This window comes from Pristiophorus japonicus, chromosome 9, assembly GCF_044704955.1.
Source record: "Pristiophorus japonicus isolate sPriJap1 chromosome 9, sPriJap1.hap1, whole genome shotgun sequence".
NCBI lineage: Eukaryota > Metazoa > Chordata > Chondrichthyes > Pristiophoridae > Pristiophorus > Pristiophorus japonicus.
Genome location: NC_091985.1, coordinates 110,814,115 through 110,832,534, shown reverse-complemented (window position 1 = coordinate 110,832,534; position 18,420 = coordinate 110,814,115). Strand labels below are relative to the sequence as shown.

General features: G+C 44.4%; 1 protein-coding gene across 3 annotated transcripts in view; it reads right to left on the bottom strand.

Moving 5' to 3' along the window:
• Nucleotides 1-18,420, bottom strand: part of LOC139273170 (synaptojanin-2-like) — a 222,482-nt gene that overhangs the window by 101,151 nt on the left and 102,911 nt on the right. For all 3 annotated transcript variants that reach the window (XM_070889701.1, XM_070889699.1, XM_070889700.1), the window contains 4 exons: nt 17,896-17,979; nt 14,301-14,362; nt 7,590-7,686; nt 6,487-6,659 (listed from right to left, as the gene is read on the bottom strand). In XM_070889701.1, coding sequence (XP_070745802.1) covers nt 6,487-6,659; nt 7,590-7,686; nt 14,301-14,362; nt 17,896-17,979 — 416 coding nt within the window. The remainder of the gene's footprint in view (nt 1-6,486; nt 6,660-7,589; nt 7,687-14,300; nt 14,363-17,895; nt 17,980-18,420) is intronic.

Below are 18,420 nucleotides of genomic sequence, written 5' to 3'. Positions count from 1 at the left end.
TTACTACTTTTGAATCATCTCAAACATAGTGGAATGATTGGTAGTCACACCAAAACTGAAACTAACCACCTATCTTGTGTGTATTTGTACCCTGTGGCTGCATTGGGATCTGCCAGTTTAGGTTTATGACACTGTGGCTGACCTTGCCCACAATTGATCTCCCTTGGCCCTATCTGAATACCAGATTTAAAACGTTTTCACTTTTTAATTTTTTTTTTAGAAAAGTCAGCGACAGGTCCAGATCTTTCTACTCGAATGCTGCACATTGTGTGCTTTAGTGAGTGAACCGTCGATGTTAAAAATCTGTGACATTTGCATAGTGGGATCTGTATACACTTAATTTCTTTAAAAGGTATATGGTACCCAAATTTAAAATAGAAAATATTTATTGTAGGATGTAAATCTCAAATAACCCAAATCAAGCAGCACGATATAGAAGGAGCTATGCGATCCCACAATCAACGGATCAGATCAAAGCTCTGAAATCCTGCCACATCCAGTCTTGAATGATGATGGACCATTAAACAACTAACGGGAGGAGGTGTCTCCATGAACAACCCCATCCTCAATGATGGCAGAGCCCGGCCCATGAATGCTAAAGACAAGGCTGAAGCGTTTGCAGCCATCTTCAGCCAGAATGGATGATCCATCTCAGCCTCATCCTGAGGTCCACACCATCACAGGAGCCAGTCTTCAGCCAATTCAATTCACTCCACGTGATATCAAGAAATGGCGGAGTACATTGGATACAGCAAGGCTTCAGGCCGCGACAACATCCTGGCCTGAAGATATGCGCTCCAGAACTAGCCGCACCTCTAGCCAAGCTGTTCCGGTACAGCGACAACTCTGTGGCAAACTGCCCAGGTATGTCCTGTCCACAAAAAGCAGGACAAATCCAATCCGGCCAATTACCGCCCCATCAGCCTACTCTCAATCATCAGCAAATGGAAAGTGTCACGACAGTGCTATCAAGCGGCACTTACCAATAATCTGCTCACTGATGCCCAGTTTGGGTTCTGCCAGCACCATTCGGTTCCAGATCTCACAACAGCCTTGGTACAAACATGGACAAAAGAGTTGAATTCCAGAGGTGAGGTGAGAGTGACTGCCCTTGACATCAAGGCAGCATTTGACAGAGCCCTAGTAGGAGCCCTAGTAAAATTGAAGTTATGGGAATCAGGGGAAAAAACACCCCACTGACTGGCTACCTAGCACAAAGGAAGATGGGTGTGGTTGTTGGAGGCCAATCATCTCAGCACCAGGACATAGCTGCAGGAGTTCCTCAGGGCAGTGTCCTCGGTCCAACCATCTTCAGCTGCTAATCAATGGTCTTCCCTCCCTCATAAAATCAGAAGTGGGGATGTTTGCTGATGATTGCACAGTGTTCAGTTCCATTTCGCAACTCCTCAGATAATGAAGCAGTCTATGCCCGCATGCAGCAAGAACTGAACGACAATAAGGCTTTTAGCTGATTAGAGGCGATGACCATCTCCAACAAGAGAGCATCTAACCACGGCCCCTTGACATTCAACAGCATTACCATTGCCGAATCCCCCAACATAAACATCCTGGGGGTCATCACCAGAAACTTAACTGGACCAACTACATAAATACTGTGGCCTACAAGAGTAGGTCAGAGGCTGGGTATTCTGTGGCGAGTGACTCACCTCCTGACTGCCCAAAGCCTTTCCACCATCTACAAGGCACAAGTCAGGAGTGTGATGGAATACTCTCCCCTTGCCTGGATGAGTGCAGCTCCAAAAAACATCAAGAAGCTCGACACCATCTAGGGTAAAGCAGCCCATTTGATTGGCACCCCACTCACCACGTTAAATATTCACTCCTTCTACCACCGGCACACCGTGGCTGCAGTGTGTACCCTCTACAAGATGCACTGCAGCAACTTGACAAGGTTTCTTCGACAGCACCTCCCAAACCATTGACCACTACCACCTAGAAAGACAAGGGCGGCAGGCGCATGGGAACACCACCACCTCCGACTTCCCCTCCAAGTCACACACCATCCTAACTTGGAAATATATCACCGTTCCTTCATAGTTGCTTGGTCAAAATCCTGGAACTCCATCCTGAACAGCACTGTGGGAGTACCTTCACCACATGGACTGCAGCGGTTCCAGAAGGCGGCGCAACACCACCAAGGGCAATTAGGGTTGGGCAATAAATACTGGCCTTGCCAGCGACGCTCACATCCCAGAAACGATTAGAAAATACTCGAGATTCAATTCAGGGCACACTGTCAAAAGCTACATACCAGAATGAGCTGTATTAAAAAGGGAGCAAGAACAGTGGAGCAACTTATTGTCAGTATCACATTATAGAAACAGAAAATAGGTGCAGGAGTAGGCCATTCAGCTCTTCGAGCAGCACCAGCATTCAATAAGATAATGGCTGATCATTCCCTCAGTACCCCTTTCCTGCTTTTTCTCCATACCCCAAGATCCCTTTAGCCGTAAGGGCCATATCTAACTCCCTCTTGAATATATCCAATGAACTGGCATCAACAACTCTCTGTGGTAGAGAATTCCACAGGTTAACAACTCATCTCAGTCCTAAATGGCTTAACCCTTATCCTTAGACAGTGTCCCCTGGTTCTGGACTTCCCCAACATCGGGAACATTCTTTCAGCATCTAACCTGTCCAGTCCTGTCAGAATTTTATATGTTTCTATGAGATGCCCTCTCATCCTTCTAAACTCGTGAGTGCAGGCCCAGTCGATCCAGTCTCTCCTCATATGTCAGTCCCGCCATCCCGGGAATCAGTCTGGTGAACCTTCGCTACACTCCCTCAATAGCAAGAATGTCCTTCCTCAGATTAGGAGACCAAAACTGAACACAATATTCCAGGTGAGGCCACACCAAGGCCCTGTAAAACTGCAGTAAGACCTCCCTGCTCCTATATTCAAATCCCCTAGCTATGAAGGCCAACATACCATTTGCCTTCCCCACTGCCTGCTGTACCTGCATGCCAACTTTCAATGACTGATGTACCATGACACCTAGGTCTCGTTGTACCTCCCCTTTTCCTAATCTGCCGCAATTCTGCCTTCGTGTTTTTGCCCCCAAAGTGGACAATCTCACATTTATCCACATTATACCGCATCTGCCATGCACTTGCCCACTCACCTAACCTGTCCAAATCACCCTGCAGCCTCTTAGCGTCCTCCTCACAGCTCACACCGCCATCCAGCTTAGTGTCATCTGCAAACTTGGAGATATTAGACTCAATTCTTTCATCTAAATCATTAATGTATGTTGTAAGTAGGTGGGGTCCCAGCACTGAGCCCTGCAGCACCCCATTAGTCACTGCCTGCCATTCTGAAAAGGACCCGTTTATCCCGACTCTCTGCTTCCTGTCTGACAACCAGTTCTCTATCCACGTCTGTACATTACGCCCAATACCATGTGCTTTAATTTTGCACACCAATCTCTTGTGCGGGACCTTATCGAAAGCCTTTTGAAAGTCCAAATACACCACATCCACTGGTTCTCCCTTGTCCACTCTACTAGTTACATCCTCAAAAAATTCCAGAAGATTTGTCAAGCAAGATTTCCCTTTCATAAATCCATGCTGACTTGGACCGATCCTGTCACTGCTTTCCAAATGCGCTTCTATTTCATCTTTAATAATTGATTTCAACATTTCCCCCACTACTGGTGTCAGGCTAACCGGTCTATAATTACCCGTCTTCTCTCTCCCTTCTTTTTTAAAAAGTGGTGTTACATTAGCCACCTTCCAGTCCATAGGAACTGATCCAGAGTCGATAAACTGTTGGAAGATGATCACCATTGCATCCACTATTTCTAGAACCATTTCCTTACGTACTCTGGGATGAAGACTATCAAGCACCGGGGATTTATCGGCCTTCAATCCCATAAATTTCCCCGAACACAATTTCCTGCCTATTAAGGAATTCCTTCAGTTCCTCCTTCTCACTAGACCCTCGGTCCCCTAGTATTTCCGGACGGTTATTTGTGTCTTCCTTCGTGAAGACAGAACCAAAGTATTTGTTCAACTGGTCTGCCATTTCTTTGTTCCCCATTATAAATTCACCTGAATCTGACTGCAAGGGACCTATATTTATCTTCACTAATCTTTTTCCCTTCACATATCTATAGAAGCTTTTGCAGTCAGTTTTTATGTTCCCGGCAAGCTTCTTCTCATACTCTATTTTCCCCCTCCTCAGCTGAATTCTGAATTTCTCCCAGTCCTCAGGTTTGCTACTTTTTCTAGCCAATTTATATGCCTCTTCCTTGGATTTAACACTATCCTTAATTTCCCTTGTTAGCCACGGTTGAGCCACCTTCCAGTTTTATTTTTACTCCAGACAGGGATGTACAATTGTTGAAGTTCATCCATGTGATCTTTGAATGTTTGCCATTGCCTATCCACCGTCAACCCTTTAAGTATCATTTGCCAGTCTCTTCTAGCCAATTCACGTCTCATACCATCAAAGTTACCTTTCCTTAAGTTCAGGACCCTAGTCTCCGAATTAACTGTGTCACACTCCATCTTAATCAAGAATTCTACCATATTATGGTCACTCTTCCCCAAGGGGCCTCGCACAACAAGATTGCTAATTAGTCCTTTCTCATTATATATCACCCTGTCTAGGATGGCCAGCCCTCTAGTTGGTTCCTCGACATATTCGTCTAGAAAACCATCCCTAATACACTCCAGGAAATCCTCCTCCACCATATCTTGCTACCAGTTTGGTTAGCCTAACCTATATGTATATTAAAGTCACCCATGATAACTGCTGTACTGTTATTGCATGCATCCGTAATATCTTGTTTCATACTGTCCCCGACCTCACTACTACTGTTTGGTGGTCTGTACACAACTCCCACTAGGTTTCCTGCCCTTTGGTATTCCGCTGCTCCACCCATACAGATTCCACATCATCCAAGCTAATGTCCTTCCTTACTATTGCGTTAATTTCCTCTTTAACCAGCAACGCTACCCCACCTCTTTTTCCTTTCTGTCTATCCTACCTGAATGTTGAATACCCCTGGATGTTGAGTTCCCAGCCGTGGTCACCCTGGAGCCATGTCTCCGTGATGCCAATTATATCATATTCATTAATTGCTGCCGGTGCAGTTAATTTGTCCACCTTATTACGAATACTCCTCACATTGAGGCACAGAGCCTTCAGGCTTGTCTTTTTAACACACTTTGCCCCTTTAAAATTTTGCTGTAATGTGGCCCTTTTTGATTTTTGCCTTGGGTTTCTCTGCCCTCCACTTTTACTTTTCTTCTTTCTATATTTTGCTTCTGCCCCCATTCTACTTCCCTCTGTATCCCTGCATAGGTTCCCATCCCCCTGCTATATTAGTTTAACTCCTCCCCAACAGCACTAACAAACACTCCCTCTAGGACATTGGTTCCGGTCCTGCCCAGGTGCAGACCGTCCAGTTTGTACTGGTCCCACCTCCCCCAGAACCGGTTCCAATGTCCCAGGAATTTGAATCCCTCCCTTCTGCACCACTCCTCAAGCCACGTATTCATTTGAGCTATCCTGCAATTCCTACTCGGACTAGCACGTGGCACTGGTAGCAATCCTGGGATTACTACCTTTGAAGTCCTACTTTTTATTTAACTCCATCTCCCTAAATTTAGCTTGTAGGACCTCATCCCGTTATTATGTCAACAAAATAATGATTTCTTTTAAAAACATATTTGCATCTTTGCATTATGACATGAGGTGGGTAATTTTTTGTGCTCATGGAGTTGAGGATGTCAGTGGTGGCAAATGGATCACTTACCGACGCTTGTTGGCATCAAGCTCTTCCAGGACAGACATAGCATAAAAAGATGCAAAATTAGGAATCTCTCTACTCTTTTTCAACAATGTGCTTTATCTCCAAACATTTATTCTTTTCCAGCACGACACTGCATTTTGACATCAAGCTCATAATCGTTTCAGTGTGAATTTTTCCATTTCTCACATCAGTCCTCCTTATGGCCTCTCTGAGTAATATTGCAATTATCTCAAATGTCAAAAGTATGTGTGTTGTAGCATATGCCCACTAGAAACTGGATTTAGCCTTCCCAAGCTCCTATCATTTTGAACCCTTACAGCTATCAGAAGGTAAGGACCTTTATCGCAACACATCAATCTGAGCTAGCACAAACTCGGGTGTCTAGTGGAGTGCACCACCAAGCCGCTGTGTCAAACAATTTTTAGCAAGTGGTTGTTTCATCCAGAAGAAACATTTCTGAAGTTGTTAAATTATAGTAAGCATTTTACCCCTGCATTAATTAATTTCTGTTACATATCCCTATATTAATATGTGGGCTTTGTGGGCATGGTTCCTTGAACATTCTACATTGAATTATTTTAGTTAACCTGACTAAATGGCCCGTGTAAACCAAGCAGAAAAAAACAATTGTAATTGCATATGGATTATGCAGTTTCATAATTTCATCTGCAGTAGGGAAGTAAAATGATAAAACCTAAAGACTCACCAAAGACGTACATGCTCGCCACTGGTGAAGAAGCCAAAATTCTCCAGGTGTTCCTGTAGCTGAGGTTTTAGTAATGAGTGCAGCTTCTCCTCCTTCCCACCTTTCGCACAGTGGTAATAGTCAAAGTTTATCATTGGTGTGTCAGAGGCATGAGCAGAGGCCCACATTAGTTTCTAGTCAGAAAGGAAATAGAACTTATTCTGTGGTACTTTTAATCCCATAATATCTAGTTTACATTTATTGTACATCAGGGCATTGGGGAAGAACTGAAGGCGATCTAGGCACTTCTCCACAACGAAGGAGAAGGAAAGCAGAGAACCAACAGCACAGTGTGCAGTTAAGCCTAGGTTGTGCATCTCTGAGAACATTGCACATTGGCAGAAGTCTGACTGGAGGTCACACAGCCACCCTCTGGATGGATAAATTATATGACAGAAAAATCTGGACAGAGCGGAGGAGAATAATATTCTCAACAAAAAACTCTAAGCTCAGAAGTGCCTGTGTTAAAATTTCAGCCTTTCCAGCCATTCACATTTATATTCCAGAACTGGAGCTTCACAGGACAAATTCAATCCAACAAAAGCACGACTGATTTCACAGCTGTATTTATAGCCACTCCATCTTCTCACCCTTTCATCTAATGGAGATGGAACAAAGTCAATTAGGAAAGAAAATTCAGAATCTTTGAAACAAACAGGTGCAGAAGCTGAGCATCAGATGCATTCAGTTACAAATAATGAAGAAGAAATCAATTCTGCAGATTTCAGGGTGAATGGGCACTAATTACTACAGGCTTGTTTCAATCAGAACCCTTGCATCCACCAGAGAGTAAAAACATCCATCCATCCATCAGAATGGAGGTCAAACTCATCACCTGAAGTAGGACAGCAGTTAACCAAGCCACCATGCCAAACAATTTCTCATAACAGCATTTTTCCTGCCCAAAGGCAAATCTGAATGATAAATTCAGTTCAATATTCATTCTCCAAAGTTACACAGCATTGAGATTCAGCAGTAAGATAGTGATCAGCTCACAGACCAATCCACAATTCTGCAGTAAACACAAGATATTTTGTGCAGTTCTCCATTGATGGCAGCCATACCTTAAAAGCTCTGCTGAGGACCTCCTCTCCTCCCTTAATTTTTAACAGGTTGACAATGACTTGATTTCCATACTGCTCTCTCAGCAAAATCAAGTGTCTGAAACAACAATCAATTGCAACATTTTTACTGACTATATTGGTGTCTTTATAAGTTACAGAAAAATGAGCATTATATAAAGTCAGGTATATATCATAGATATAAATTTATGTTATAAATATATTTTGCATAATTTACGTTATAAATATATTTTGTATAATTATCAGCCTTCGCTCAATGGTAGCACTCTCGCCTTGAGTCAGAAGATCATAGGTCCAATGCTCATTCCAGGATTTGAGCACATAATTCAAGCTGGCACTTCAGTGCAGTATTGAGGAAGCACTGCACTGTCAGAGATGCCGTCTTTCAGATGATACATTAAACTGTCTGGCCTCTCAGGTTGGCGCAATAAATCTCACGGCACTATTCCAAGAAGAACAGCAGAGCTCTCCCGGTATCCTGGCCAATATTTATCCCTCAACTCATGCCTAAAACAGTTTAAACTAATTTGGCAGGGGAATGGGAACCAGGATGAAGCATCAAAGAGGAGAAACAAGATGCATAAAGGGCTAATGAGACAAACGGCATTAGAATACACAGTTGTCCAGAAGTAGGAGGGATCAGACAGGAGAGCAATGCTAAGCAGACTAGAGCAGGTTTGGAGTGCATGTGCGTAGATGCACAGAACATGGCAAATAAGGCTGGTGAGCTGCAGGCACAAGTTTCCACATGGGATTATGATACGTGGAAATAATGGAAATCTGGCTCAAACAAGGTCAGGAATCGGAATTTAACAGGACTTGGTATGGATCACCAAATAGTGGGAAGGAAATGGAGGAGCAAATTTCAGAAGATCCAGAAACAAGAATAGTGATAATAGGGGACTTCAATGATCTTAATATAGACTGGGGGCAAAAAAAGAGTATAAAAGAAAGGGTGAGGAGAAATTACTCAAAAATGTACAGGAGAACTTTCTTGATCAGTATGTTTCCAGCCCAACGAAGAAGGAAGCAGTGTTGGATCGAGTTCTGGGGGAATGAAGTGGGGCAAGTGGAGCATGTTTCAGTGGGAGAGCATTTGAGAAACAGTGATCACAATATTAGGTTTAGAGCAGTTATGGAAAAAGACAAGGAATATTCAAAGGTAAAAATATTCAACTGGAAGAGGGCTAATTTCAGTGAGTTGAAAAGGGATCCGGCCCAGGTGGGATTGACAGGTAAAACAGTAAATTAGCAATGGGAGGCCTTCAAGGAGGTTGTGTAGAGACTGGACACATTCCTATGAGGAGGTAAGGAAGGGCATCCAATGCTAGAGTTCACTGGATGAATAAAGAAATAGGGATTAAAATGAAACAGGAAAAGGAGGTTTATGATAAATGTCAGAATCATTTTACAATCGAGAATCAAGCAGAATACAGAAAGTGCAAAGGAGAACTGAGAAAGGAATTAAGAGGAGCAGAGTGTGTATATGTGAATAGATTAGCAGGTTAAATAAAAGGAACACTAAAATAATTTATAAATATATAGAGCAAAAGTGTCGTCAAGGAAAGGGCAAGGCTGATTAGGGACAAAAAAGGAAATCTTCTGTACTTTGCATCGGTCTTCACAAAAGAAGAGGATGCTGCCAATGTTACAGTAAAGTAGGAGGGGAGAGAAAAATTAGATAGGATAAAGATAGATAAAAGGTTGGCAGTGCTCAAAGTAGAAAAGTCACCCGGTCCAGATGAGACATATCTTAGATTGCTGAGGGAAGTAAGGGTGGAAATAGCAGAGGCTTTAGCCACAATCTTTCATCCTCCTTTGATATGAGAGTGGTGTCAGAGGATTGGAGGACTGCACATGTTACACCACTTTTCCAAACAACATGATTGAGTTCTTCAACACAATATGATGAAGGTAGTGTAGTTGATGTGTATATGCACTTTGAGGGTGTTGATAAAATGCCACATGATAGACGTTAGCAAAACTGAAGCCCATGGGAGGAAAGAGGCAGTGGCAGCATGGATACGAAATTGGCTAAGAGACAGAAAGCAGAGAGTAATGGTGAATACTTTCCGGAAATACTAGGGGACCGAGGGTCTAGTGAGAAGGAAGAACAGAAGGATAGCCTTATAAAGCGGGAAATTGTGTTAGGGAAATTGATGGGATTGAAGGCCGATAAATCCCCAGGGCCTGATGGTCTGCATTCCAGAGTAATTAAGGAAGTGGCCATAGAAATAGTGGCTGCATTGGTGATCATTTTCCAACAGTTTATCGACTCTGGATCAGTTCCTATGGACTGGAAGGTGGCTAATGTAACACCACTGTTTAAAAAAGGAGGGAGAGAGAAAATGGGTAATTATAGACCGGTTAGCCTGACATCAGTAGTGGGGAAAATGTTGGAATCAATTATTAAAGATGAAATAGAAGCGCATTTGGAAAGTAGTAACAGGATCGGTCCAAGTCAGCATGGATTTATGAAAGGGAAATCATGCTTGACAAATCTTCTAGAATTTATGAGGATGTAACTAGTAGAGTGGACAAGGGAGAACCAGTGGATGTGGTGTATTTGGACTTTCAAAAGGCTTTTGACAAGGTCCCACACAAGAGATTGGTGTGCAAAATTAAAGCACATGGTATTGGGGATAATGTACTGACATGGATAGAGAACTGGTTGGCAGACAGGAAGCAGAGAGTCGGGATAAACGGACCCTTTTCAGAATGGCAGGCAGTGACTAGTGGAGTGCCACAGGGCTCAGTGCTGGGACCCCAGCTCTTTATAATATACATTAATGATTTAGATGAAGGAATTGAGTGTAATATCTCCAAATTTGCAGATGACACTAAACTGGGTGGCAGTGTGAGCTGTGAGGAGGACGCTAAAAGGCTGCAGGGTGATTTGGACAGGTTAGGTGAGTGGGCAAATGCATGGCAGATGCAGTATAATGTGGATAAATGTGAGGTTATCCACTTTGGGGACAAAAACATGAAGGCAGAATATTATCTGAATGGCAGCAGATTAGGAGATGGGGAGGTGCAACGAGACCTGGGTGTCATGGTTCATCAGTCATTGAAAGTTGGCAGCAGGTACAGCAGACGGTGAAGGCGGCAAATGATATGTTGGCCTTCATAGCTAGGGCATTTGAGTATAGGAGCAGGGAGGTCTTACTGCAGTTATACAGGGCCTTGGTGAGGCCTCACTTGGAATATTGTGTTCAGTTTTGGTCTCCTAATCTGAGGAAGGACGTTCTTGCTATTGAGGAACTGCAGTGAAGGTTCACCAGACTGATTCCCGGGATGGCAGACTGACATATGAGGAGAGACTGGATCAACTGGGCCATTATACACTGGAGTTTAGAAGGATGAGAGGGGATCTCATAGAAACTTATAAGATTCTGACGGGACTGGACAGGTTAGATGCAGGAAGAATGTTCCCGATGATGGGGAAGTCCAGAACCAGGAGACACAATCTTAGGATAAGGCGTAGGCCATTTAGGACTGAGATGAGGAGAAACTTCTTCACTCAGAGAGTTGTTAACCTGTGAAATTACCTACCGCAGAGAGTTGTTGATGCCAGTTCATTGGATATATTCAAGAGGGAGTTAGATATAGCCCTTACGGCTAAAGGGATCAAGGGGTATGGAGAGAAAGCAGGAAAGGAGTACTGAGGGAATGATCAGCCATGATCTTATTGAATGGTGGTGCAGGCTCGAAGGGCCGAATGGCCTACTCCTGCACCTATTTTCTATGTTTCTATGAATGGTTGTTTATCAGACTGGAGGGAATTATACAATGATATCTCCCAGGGATCAGTATTGGAACTCTTAACATAATAAAATAATTTATAATTTCTAGACGAAATGAATCCATTGTCATGTATTTTATTACGTTCACGCTATGATAATACAAACTAAGTTTTCGTGGTTGGTTCTATCACCGTCAAATTTCAGCTGAGATGTGCACTAGCTCTAGCGGCAAAATCGTTTACCCGGAATAGCCCAATCCCCGAGGGACCCGTATACTCGAGAGTTGCCTGTACATCAATAGCCTGGACTTGGGTAACAAGGCATAATTCCAAAAAAGACTTCAAAAGGATATAGACAAAATTGTGAAATGGGGCAAACACAAGGCAGATAAAAATTAATCTGGAGAAATGTGAAGTGATACATTTTGGAATGGAAAAAATAAAGGCAATATAAATTAAATGGTACAATTTGAAAGGGGGTGTAGGAATTGAGATACTGGAGAAATCACATACAGAAATTTTTGAAGGTGGCAGGACAAATTGTATGCGGTTAAAAATGGATATGCAATCCTTGACTTTATAAATAGAGACAGAGTACAAAAGCAAAGAAGTTATAGTAAGCCTTCATAAACCCCAGGTTAAGCCTCAGCTAGATACTGTGTCAAATTCTGGGCACCGCACTTCAGGACAACAAGGCAGCCTTTGACTGAGTGTGGCATCAAGGAGCCCAAGTAAAATTTCCGTCAATGGGAATCAGGGGGAAAACTCTCCACTGGCTCCACTTAGCACAAAAGGAAAATGGCCATGATTGTTGGGGACCAATCATCTCAGCACCAGGACATCGCTGCAGGAGTTCCTCAGGGCAGTGTCCGCGGTCCAACTACCTTCAGCTGCTTCATCAATGGTCTTCCCTCCATCATAAGGTCAGAAGTGAGGATGTTCGCTGAGGATTGTGCAGAGTTCAGTTCCATTTGCAACCCCTCAGATAATGAAGCAGCTCATGCCCGGATGCAGCAAGAACTGGACAACATTCAGCCTTGGTCTAATAAGTGGCAAGTAACATTTGCACCACACAAGTGCCAGTCAATGATCATCTCCAACAAGAGAGAGCCTAACCACTTACAGTTGACTTTCAACAGGATTGCCATCAGCAAATCCCCCGCCATCAATATCCTGGGGGGAGAGGGGGGTGTCACCATTGATCAGAAACTTAACTGGAGCAGCAACATAAATACTATGGTACAAGAGCAGGTCAGAGGCTGTGCATTCTGCAGTGAGTGTCTCACCTCCTGATTCACCAAAGCCTTTCCACTATCTACAAGGCACAAGTCAGGAATGTGATGGAATACTCTCCACTTGCCTCAATGAATGCAGCTCCAACAACACCCAAGAAGCTCAACAGCATCCAGGACAAAGCAGCCCACTTGACTGGCTCCCCATCCACCACCTTAAACATTAATTCCCTCCATCACCAGTACACCGTGGCTGCAGCGTGTACCATCTACAAGATGCACTGCAGCAACTCGCCAAGGCTTATTCAACAGCACCTCCCAAACCCACAACCTCTACCACCTAGAAGGACAAGGGCTGCAAGTGTATGGGAACATCACCACCCACAAGTTCCCCTCCAAGTTACACAACCACCCTGACTTGGAAATAAATCGCCGTTCCTTCAACGTCACTGGGTCAAAATCCTGCAACTCCCTCCCCAACAGCACTGTGGGAGTACCTTCACCTCACGGACTGCAGTGGTTCCAGAAGGCAGCTCACCACCACTTTCTCAAGGGCAATTAGGGATGGGCAATAAATGCTGGTCTTGCCAGCAACACCCACATCCTATGAATGACTTAAAAAAAAAAAAAGGATGTCATACCTTGGAGAGGGTGCAGAGGAGATTTACCAGAATGGGACTTCAGTGGAGAGGCTAGAGAAGCTGAATAGATGAGGAGAAACTGCCTCCACTGGCAGAGAACACAGATTTAAGATAATTGGCAAAACATTCAGGGAGGAAATTATTTTTTTTGGGCTGCCTGCTGTTGTTATCTGGAATGCACTGCCTGAAAAGGTGGTGGAAGCAGATTCAATAATAACTTTGAAAAACAAATTGGACATATACTTGAAAAGGAGATCTTGCAGGGATATGGGAAAAGAGCAGAGAAGTGGGACTAATTGAATAGCTGTTTCAAAGAGTCATAACAGACACGATGGACTGAATGGCCTCCTTCTGTGCTGTATGATTCCACCTTTGAACCAAAAAATGCTGTGTACACAAGCTTACTAATGTCAGGGTGGAGTGACTACAATTCTCAGCCCAATTTTGCCGCCTAACGTTGAGAGAGCGGCGCTAAAAGTGGCATTGCACACTCATCCTCCGGCGCCAACGGAGCAGCATCTCAGGAAGCCGACTGAATTTCCCGATGGTAAAAGTTTCCAACAATTTCCCTCGCATACACCAACACTTCCCCACTGGTCCCATTAATACCTAAATGCTAAAAAAAATAAACATAACCACTCACCTTGATCCCTGGACACTACCGTCCCGGGATCCTCGGTGTCCCGCCAGCTTTCCCAGGCTGTACGAACGCCTGCCAGAAAGACCACCGTACCTACCTAATTTCGCAGCTGCGGCGGCAAGGTTACACGCTTGATTACGTCACCACGTGGGTGGCGGCAGAGCGCGCAGAGGAACATCTTGGCGCCATCTCCACTGTCTAACTAAATTTACCGTGAGCCGAGGAACCCAGTCGTCGCCGGCGGCAAGTACTTAGCCGCCCGTTAGCCGATCCTCTCCGGCGGTAACGGGTAGCATTAGAAACCGAATTTCGACCCCCGAGTATTAAAAGTGCTAAGGACACAGCAAAGTTTGGTTTATTTTCTAATCGGAAGATTATTTGATATGCAGACTCAGGATTGTTTGCATCATAGGACTGATTTTCAATAAAGCACATTACCTGTCGAAAGCAGGGGCAGCAGCTTCGAGACCTCGAGTCAGCCGCAGATGGTGAGAGCCAACCTGAAGAATTAAACAGAAAATCAAAGGGTGTCAGCAATCTTTCACATATTACAATCCGGCACAATCCTCCTCATTCTTTCCAATTTTGTGTCTTTTACTCCCTGCTCCCTCCTACTGGAGCATGGTTCTAAGCAATAAGCAATCCTCTGGAATATCAGTCCATTAGCATCAGTGTGTGTACCATCTACAAGATGCACTGCAGCAACTCACCAAAGCTTTTACGGCAGCACCTCCCAACCCTGCGACCTCTACCACCTAGAAGGACAAGGGCAGCAGGTACGTGGGAGCACCATCACCTGCACGTTCCCCTTCCAAGTCAAACATCATCCTGACTTGGAAGTATACCTCTGTCCCTTCATCGTTGCTGGGTCAAAACCCTGGAACTCCCTCCCTGTCAGCACTGTGGGAGTACCTTCACCACAAGGATTGCAGCGGTTCAAGGTGGCGGCTCGCCACCATCTTCTCAAGGGCAATTAGGGATTGGGCAATAAGTGCTGGCCTTGCCAGCGATGCCCACATCCCATGAATGAATAATAAAAAAGCTGGCCATTCAAATGTAGCCAGCATCAGAGCCGAGCCCCATTTCATCTCTCCCCTACTGCTGGAAAGTGCACCTGATGGTCACACATACTTTTCAGCAGTAATCACTCGGCAGTTTTGGGAGAGTGCCCTGCAGGGCAATGTACCCCTAAGGTGCACGGGTGCACAACCGCACATCAATCGGGAGGTCCCCGCAGGCCGCTCACAAGCTGTTGCCGTTGGAAGATACGTGCATGCACTGCCGTGCAACAAATTTAAAGGGACTGTGCACAAAAAAAAAAAATGAGGGAACGTCACTGCATGGTACTCACATTTCTACCTTTTTCATACAAATCACTCAAATAATTTCTGGAAAAAAAATCCATCTACAATTTTCTCAGTAACTAAAAGTTCTAATGCCCAAAATTGGGCATGGGGTGGGGGGGGGGGGGTTAAAAAACATTTTAAAAAATAAATAAATTACATATTTCATAATAACAATTATGTTTATCCACCAAATTGTCATGTGTGTCTTTTAATGCCATTGTTAAAATTTCTACTTGAAGCTCCCAGCCTCTCCGAATAGCCTGAGCTTGGTCATGTTTGCCCAGAGCTGTGACGATGTCAGCTGAAACCAGGTTGTGCAGTTTGAAAATGTATATTGCACCCATTTCCCAGGATGCATCCATCCCATTCAGCAGATGAACTGAACTGTGCTGGAATTATTTAAAAAGCTTCATTAAAGTAAAGTTTATATTGGCAGCATTTAAAAAAATATATAGGCTGTCTGTGTTTGTATGTGTCACAGGAGGAGGAGGAGGAGGCGAAAAAAATCGAGTGTTTTGCTGCAAGAAAAAAATGTTAGGTTGCTGTCAGGATATGCTGGGGGAGTGGGGGGGCGGCAGTTAGTGTATCCTGACTCATCAAGATCAATACCTCTCAAGATGAACTATTAAAATATGGTACTGCTGTTAAAGCAATGGATAAAACAGCTGTACTGCTTTCCTCATTTGAGGAGACTCACTACTGGAAATATGGGCCTAGAAATTGGGCCGCATAATGCCTGTTTTTCAGGTGCTACATTTGCAATCCAAACACTCAAAATGTCGCCCAAGATGCACGCGCACACTACCGATGGAAAATGTGCAATGCTTGGTGTAGGAGGGAGCGTCAGGAGATTATTGCATGCCGGCCAGATGTAAAGAAGGGAGCTAGTCACCTCGGTGAGTGTGCATTGCTGATTGCAGGCCACCATTGCCACTTTGGAAGGCCCCAGTGATTGGAGGATGCCCTCCTCCCATCTACCTCCTGCACCAAGGAGTGCAGTGCAGCGTCGAAGAACCTTGGTGCCTGCTCTCTCCCAGCTTCAGCCATTTCAGCTCACAAATAAGTTCCAATGGTTGATGCAGCCACAATGCACCTCCCCTTTAAGAGGTGCTGTTATCAATTAGCATCAGGATCTCTTCTAATGCCTCATCTTCTTAAGCGGTCCCTTGAAAGGGATGAGTTCAATGAGTTCACAGGTGTTTCAATGAAGGACCTAATATTCCGGTTCCGAACTGCATATTGAAGGGTATAAGATACCTGTGCGTGGATTTTTTTTAACGTGTGGTGGCCGTTGCACACCAGCCACCACACGGGCTTGACAGAGCTTGGTCTTGGTCCAGTGGCAAGGGTTAACCAAGACGACTGGAGGCCAGCTCTGCTGCACAGACCTAGTGCGCACACATATCGCAGTGTGGGTTGGCCCGTGCTGCCCCTGAGCCGATGCCTCTTCTGGGCACCGAACTCGAATCTCTCCTGAGCCCCGATCACATCACTCTGCAATCTCTCGCCACTCCTTCGCCCCGACCTCGCCGCTCCTGCTGTACCTGCCGCCCACGCTCCAATCACCGACCTGGACCTTGGTGACATCCAATCCAGTCGCCCTCTTCACAGCCGTCGCCCTCCCGGACCAGCTTGCGCTGCTCCCTAAATGCAGCCAATGACCAGCGCGGGTAGTGCTAGCTGCATGCAGAAATCATGTCAATGAGCAGGCAACACAGATTTAACATGCTGTCTGTATCACGATCCCCGCATCTGCTCTCCCACAGTAATCAATTTCACCCTCATGAACTAACCGTGATTAAGAAAATTATATGAATTTCAGATTTTTAGCAGATATCTGCAAGGATGCATGCCACATTCCTTGGATGGGCCCCAATCTTTGGTTCTCACTGCTTACACAACTCTTATCTATGGCTCCAAGCAGCCGATAGTCCATGATGGCACCCACACCCAACGAAGCTACCTCGTGGGCTAAACTAGGTCTACGTGATAGAGACCTTCATCTCCTCAGAACACCAGAACTGATGTGGTGAATTAGGAGGACTGGGCAGATATGCTAACTTCTCTTGCTAAGAAGGTATGGCTTTGTTGAAAGCTCAGATCTTCAGTATAGGTGCAGCAGATACTAATGGCCATCTGTTGCAACCCTCCCCATCTCCAGAAGTCTCAACGTCATCTTACCACTGGATTCAGGCATGGAGGGCAAAGAGAGCATATACTCATGCGCAAGTACCATTCATCCCATATTTCTGCTCCTGATCATTGCAATGTTTTGATTGTGGTTCAGCAATTCCACTCTTGTACCTGACATTAGTTATGATTAATGATCTGTGGACGAGAGATCATTCAGTTCTAACAGATTAAATATAAGCAAACTTGGTGTGCTTAAAAAACAAAGAAAATGCATTATGGATGGCAATGAATTAAATTTAGGTTCTGTTTTTCAAAGTATATTGAATACAGTGCACCCAGGAGTGTATTAAATTGCTCTCATTCAAACAAGACGGTTCAGATGAGAATAAACCACAAGAGCAAAGCTTGAAAATGCAATACTATTATCAGAAGTCACCAAATGAAGCTGCAATCTCCAGTCCCTCCCAGGTATTTCTTATTTTGTATAATTATATATTAACAGTGAAGATAACTCCATGTTTGAACCAAGAAAAACTAGACAAGTCCCATGTTACCTGTGCTCCGTGCTGCTCCCAAAATAATGGGACCGAACCTCGTATCTGGACAAAGGAAGACACTGCGTCATCCAAGTAAATGACCTAAGAACAAAAAAGAACCATAAGTTTGGACAGAAACAATAAAAATCCCATGACACATGTAAAAACATCCCAAACAAGGAGTCTAAATTTGCCCAGGAGTTGCTCCGTTTTTTTTGGAACAACTTGATTTTTCTGGAGTATCTTAAAAATCCCCATTCTGCACATTTAATTTGCACCAGTGTAAGTGAGTTAGTTAGGATTTTTTTTAGTTTAGTTTTTTTTCCAAAAGGGGGCATTACCAACCACCTACGCCTGTTTTGGCCATTTAAGCCAGTTTGGACAGCTAATAATTGCTCCAAACTAACTTAGGCCAGCGTATGTGGTCACTTGTGGCCGCACAGAAAACCCTTGAGGAGAATTAAGAAGTCAGCACAGGTAGCCAGAGATTTTTTTTTGGGGGGGGGGGGGTGAAGGGAAGTAGAGAGGACCTTGCAAAGTACT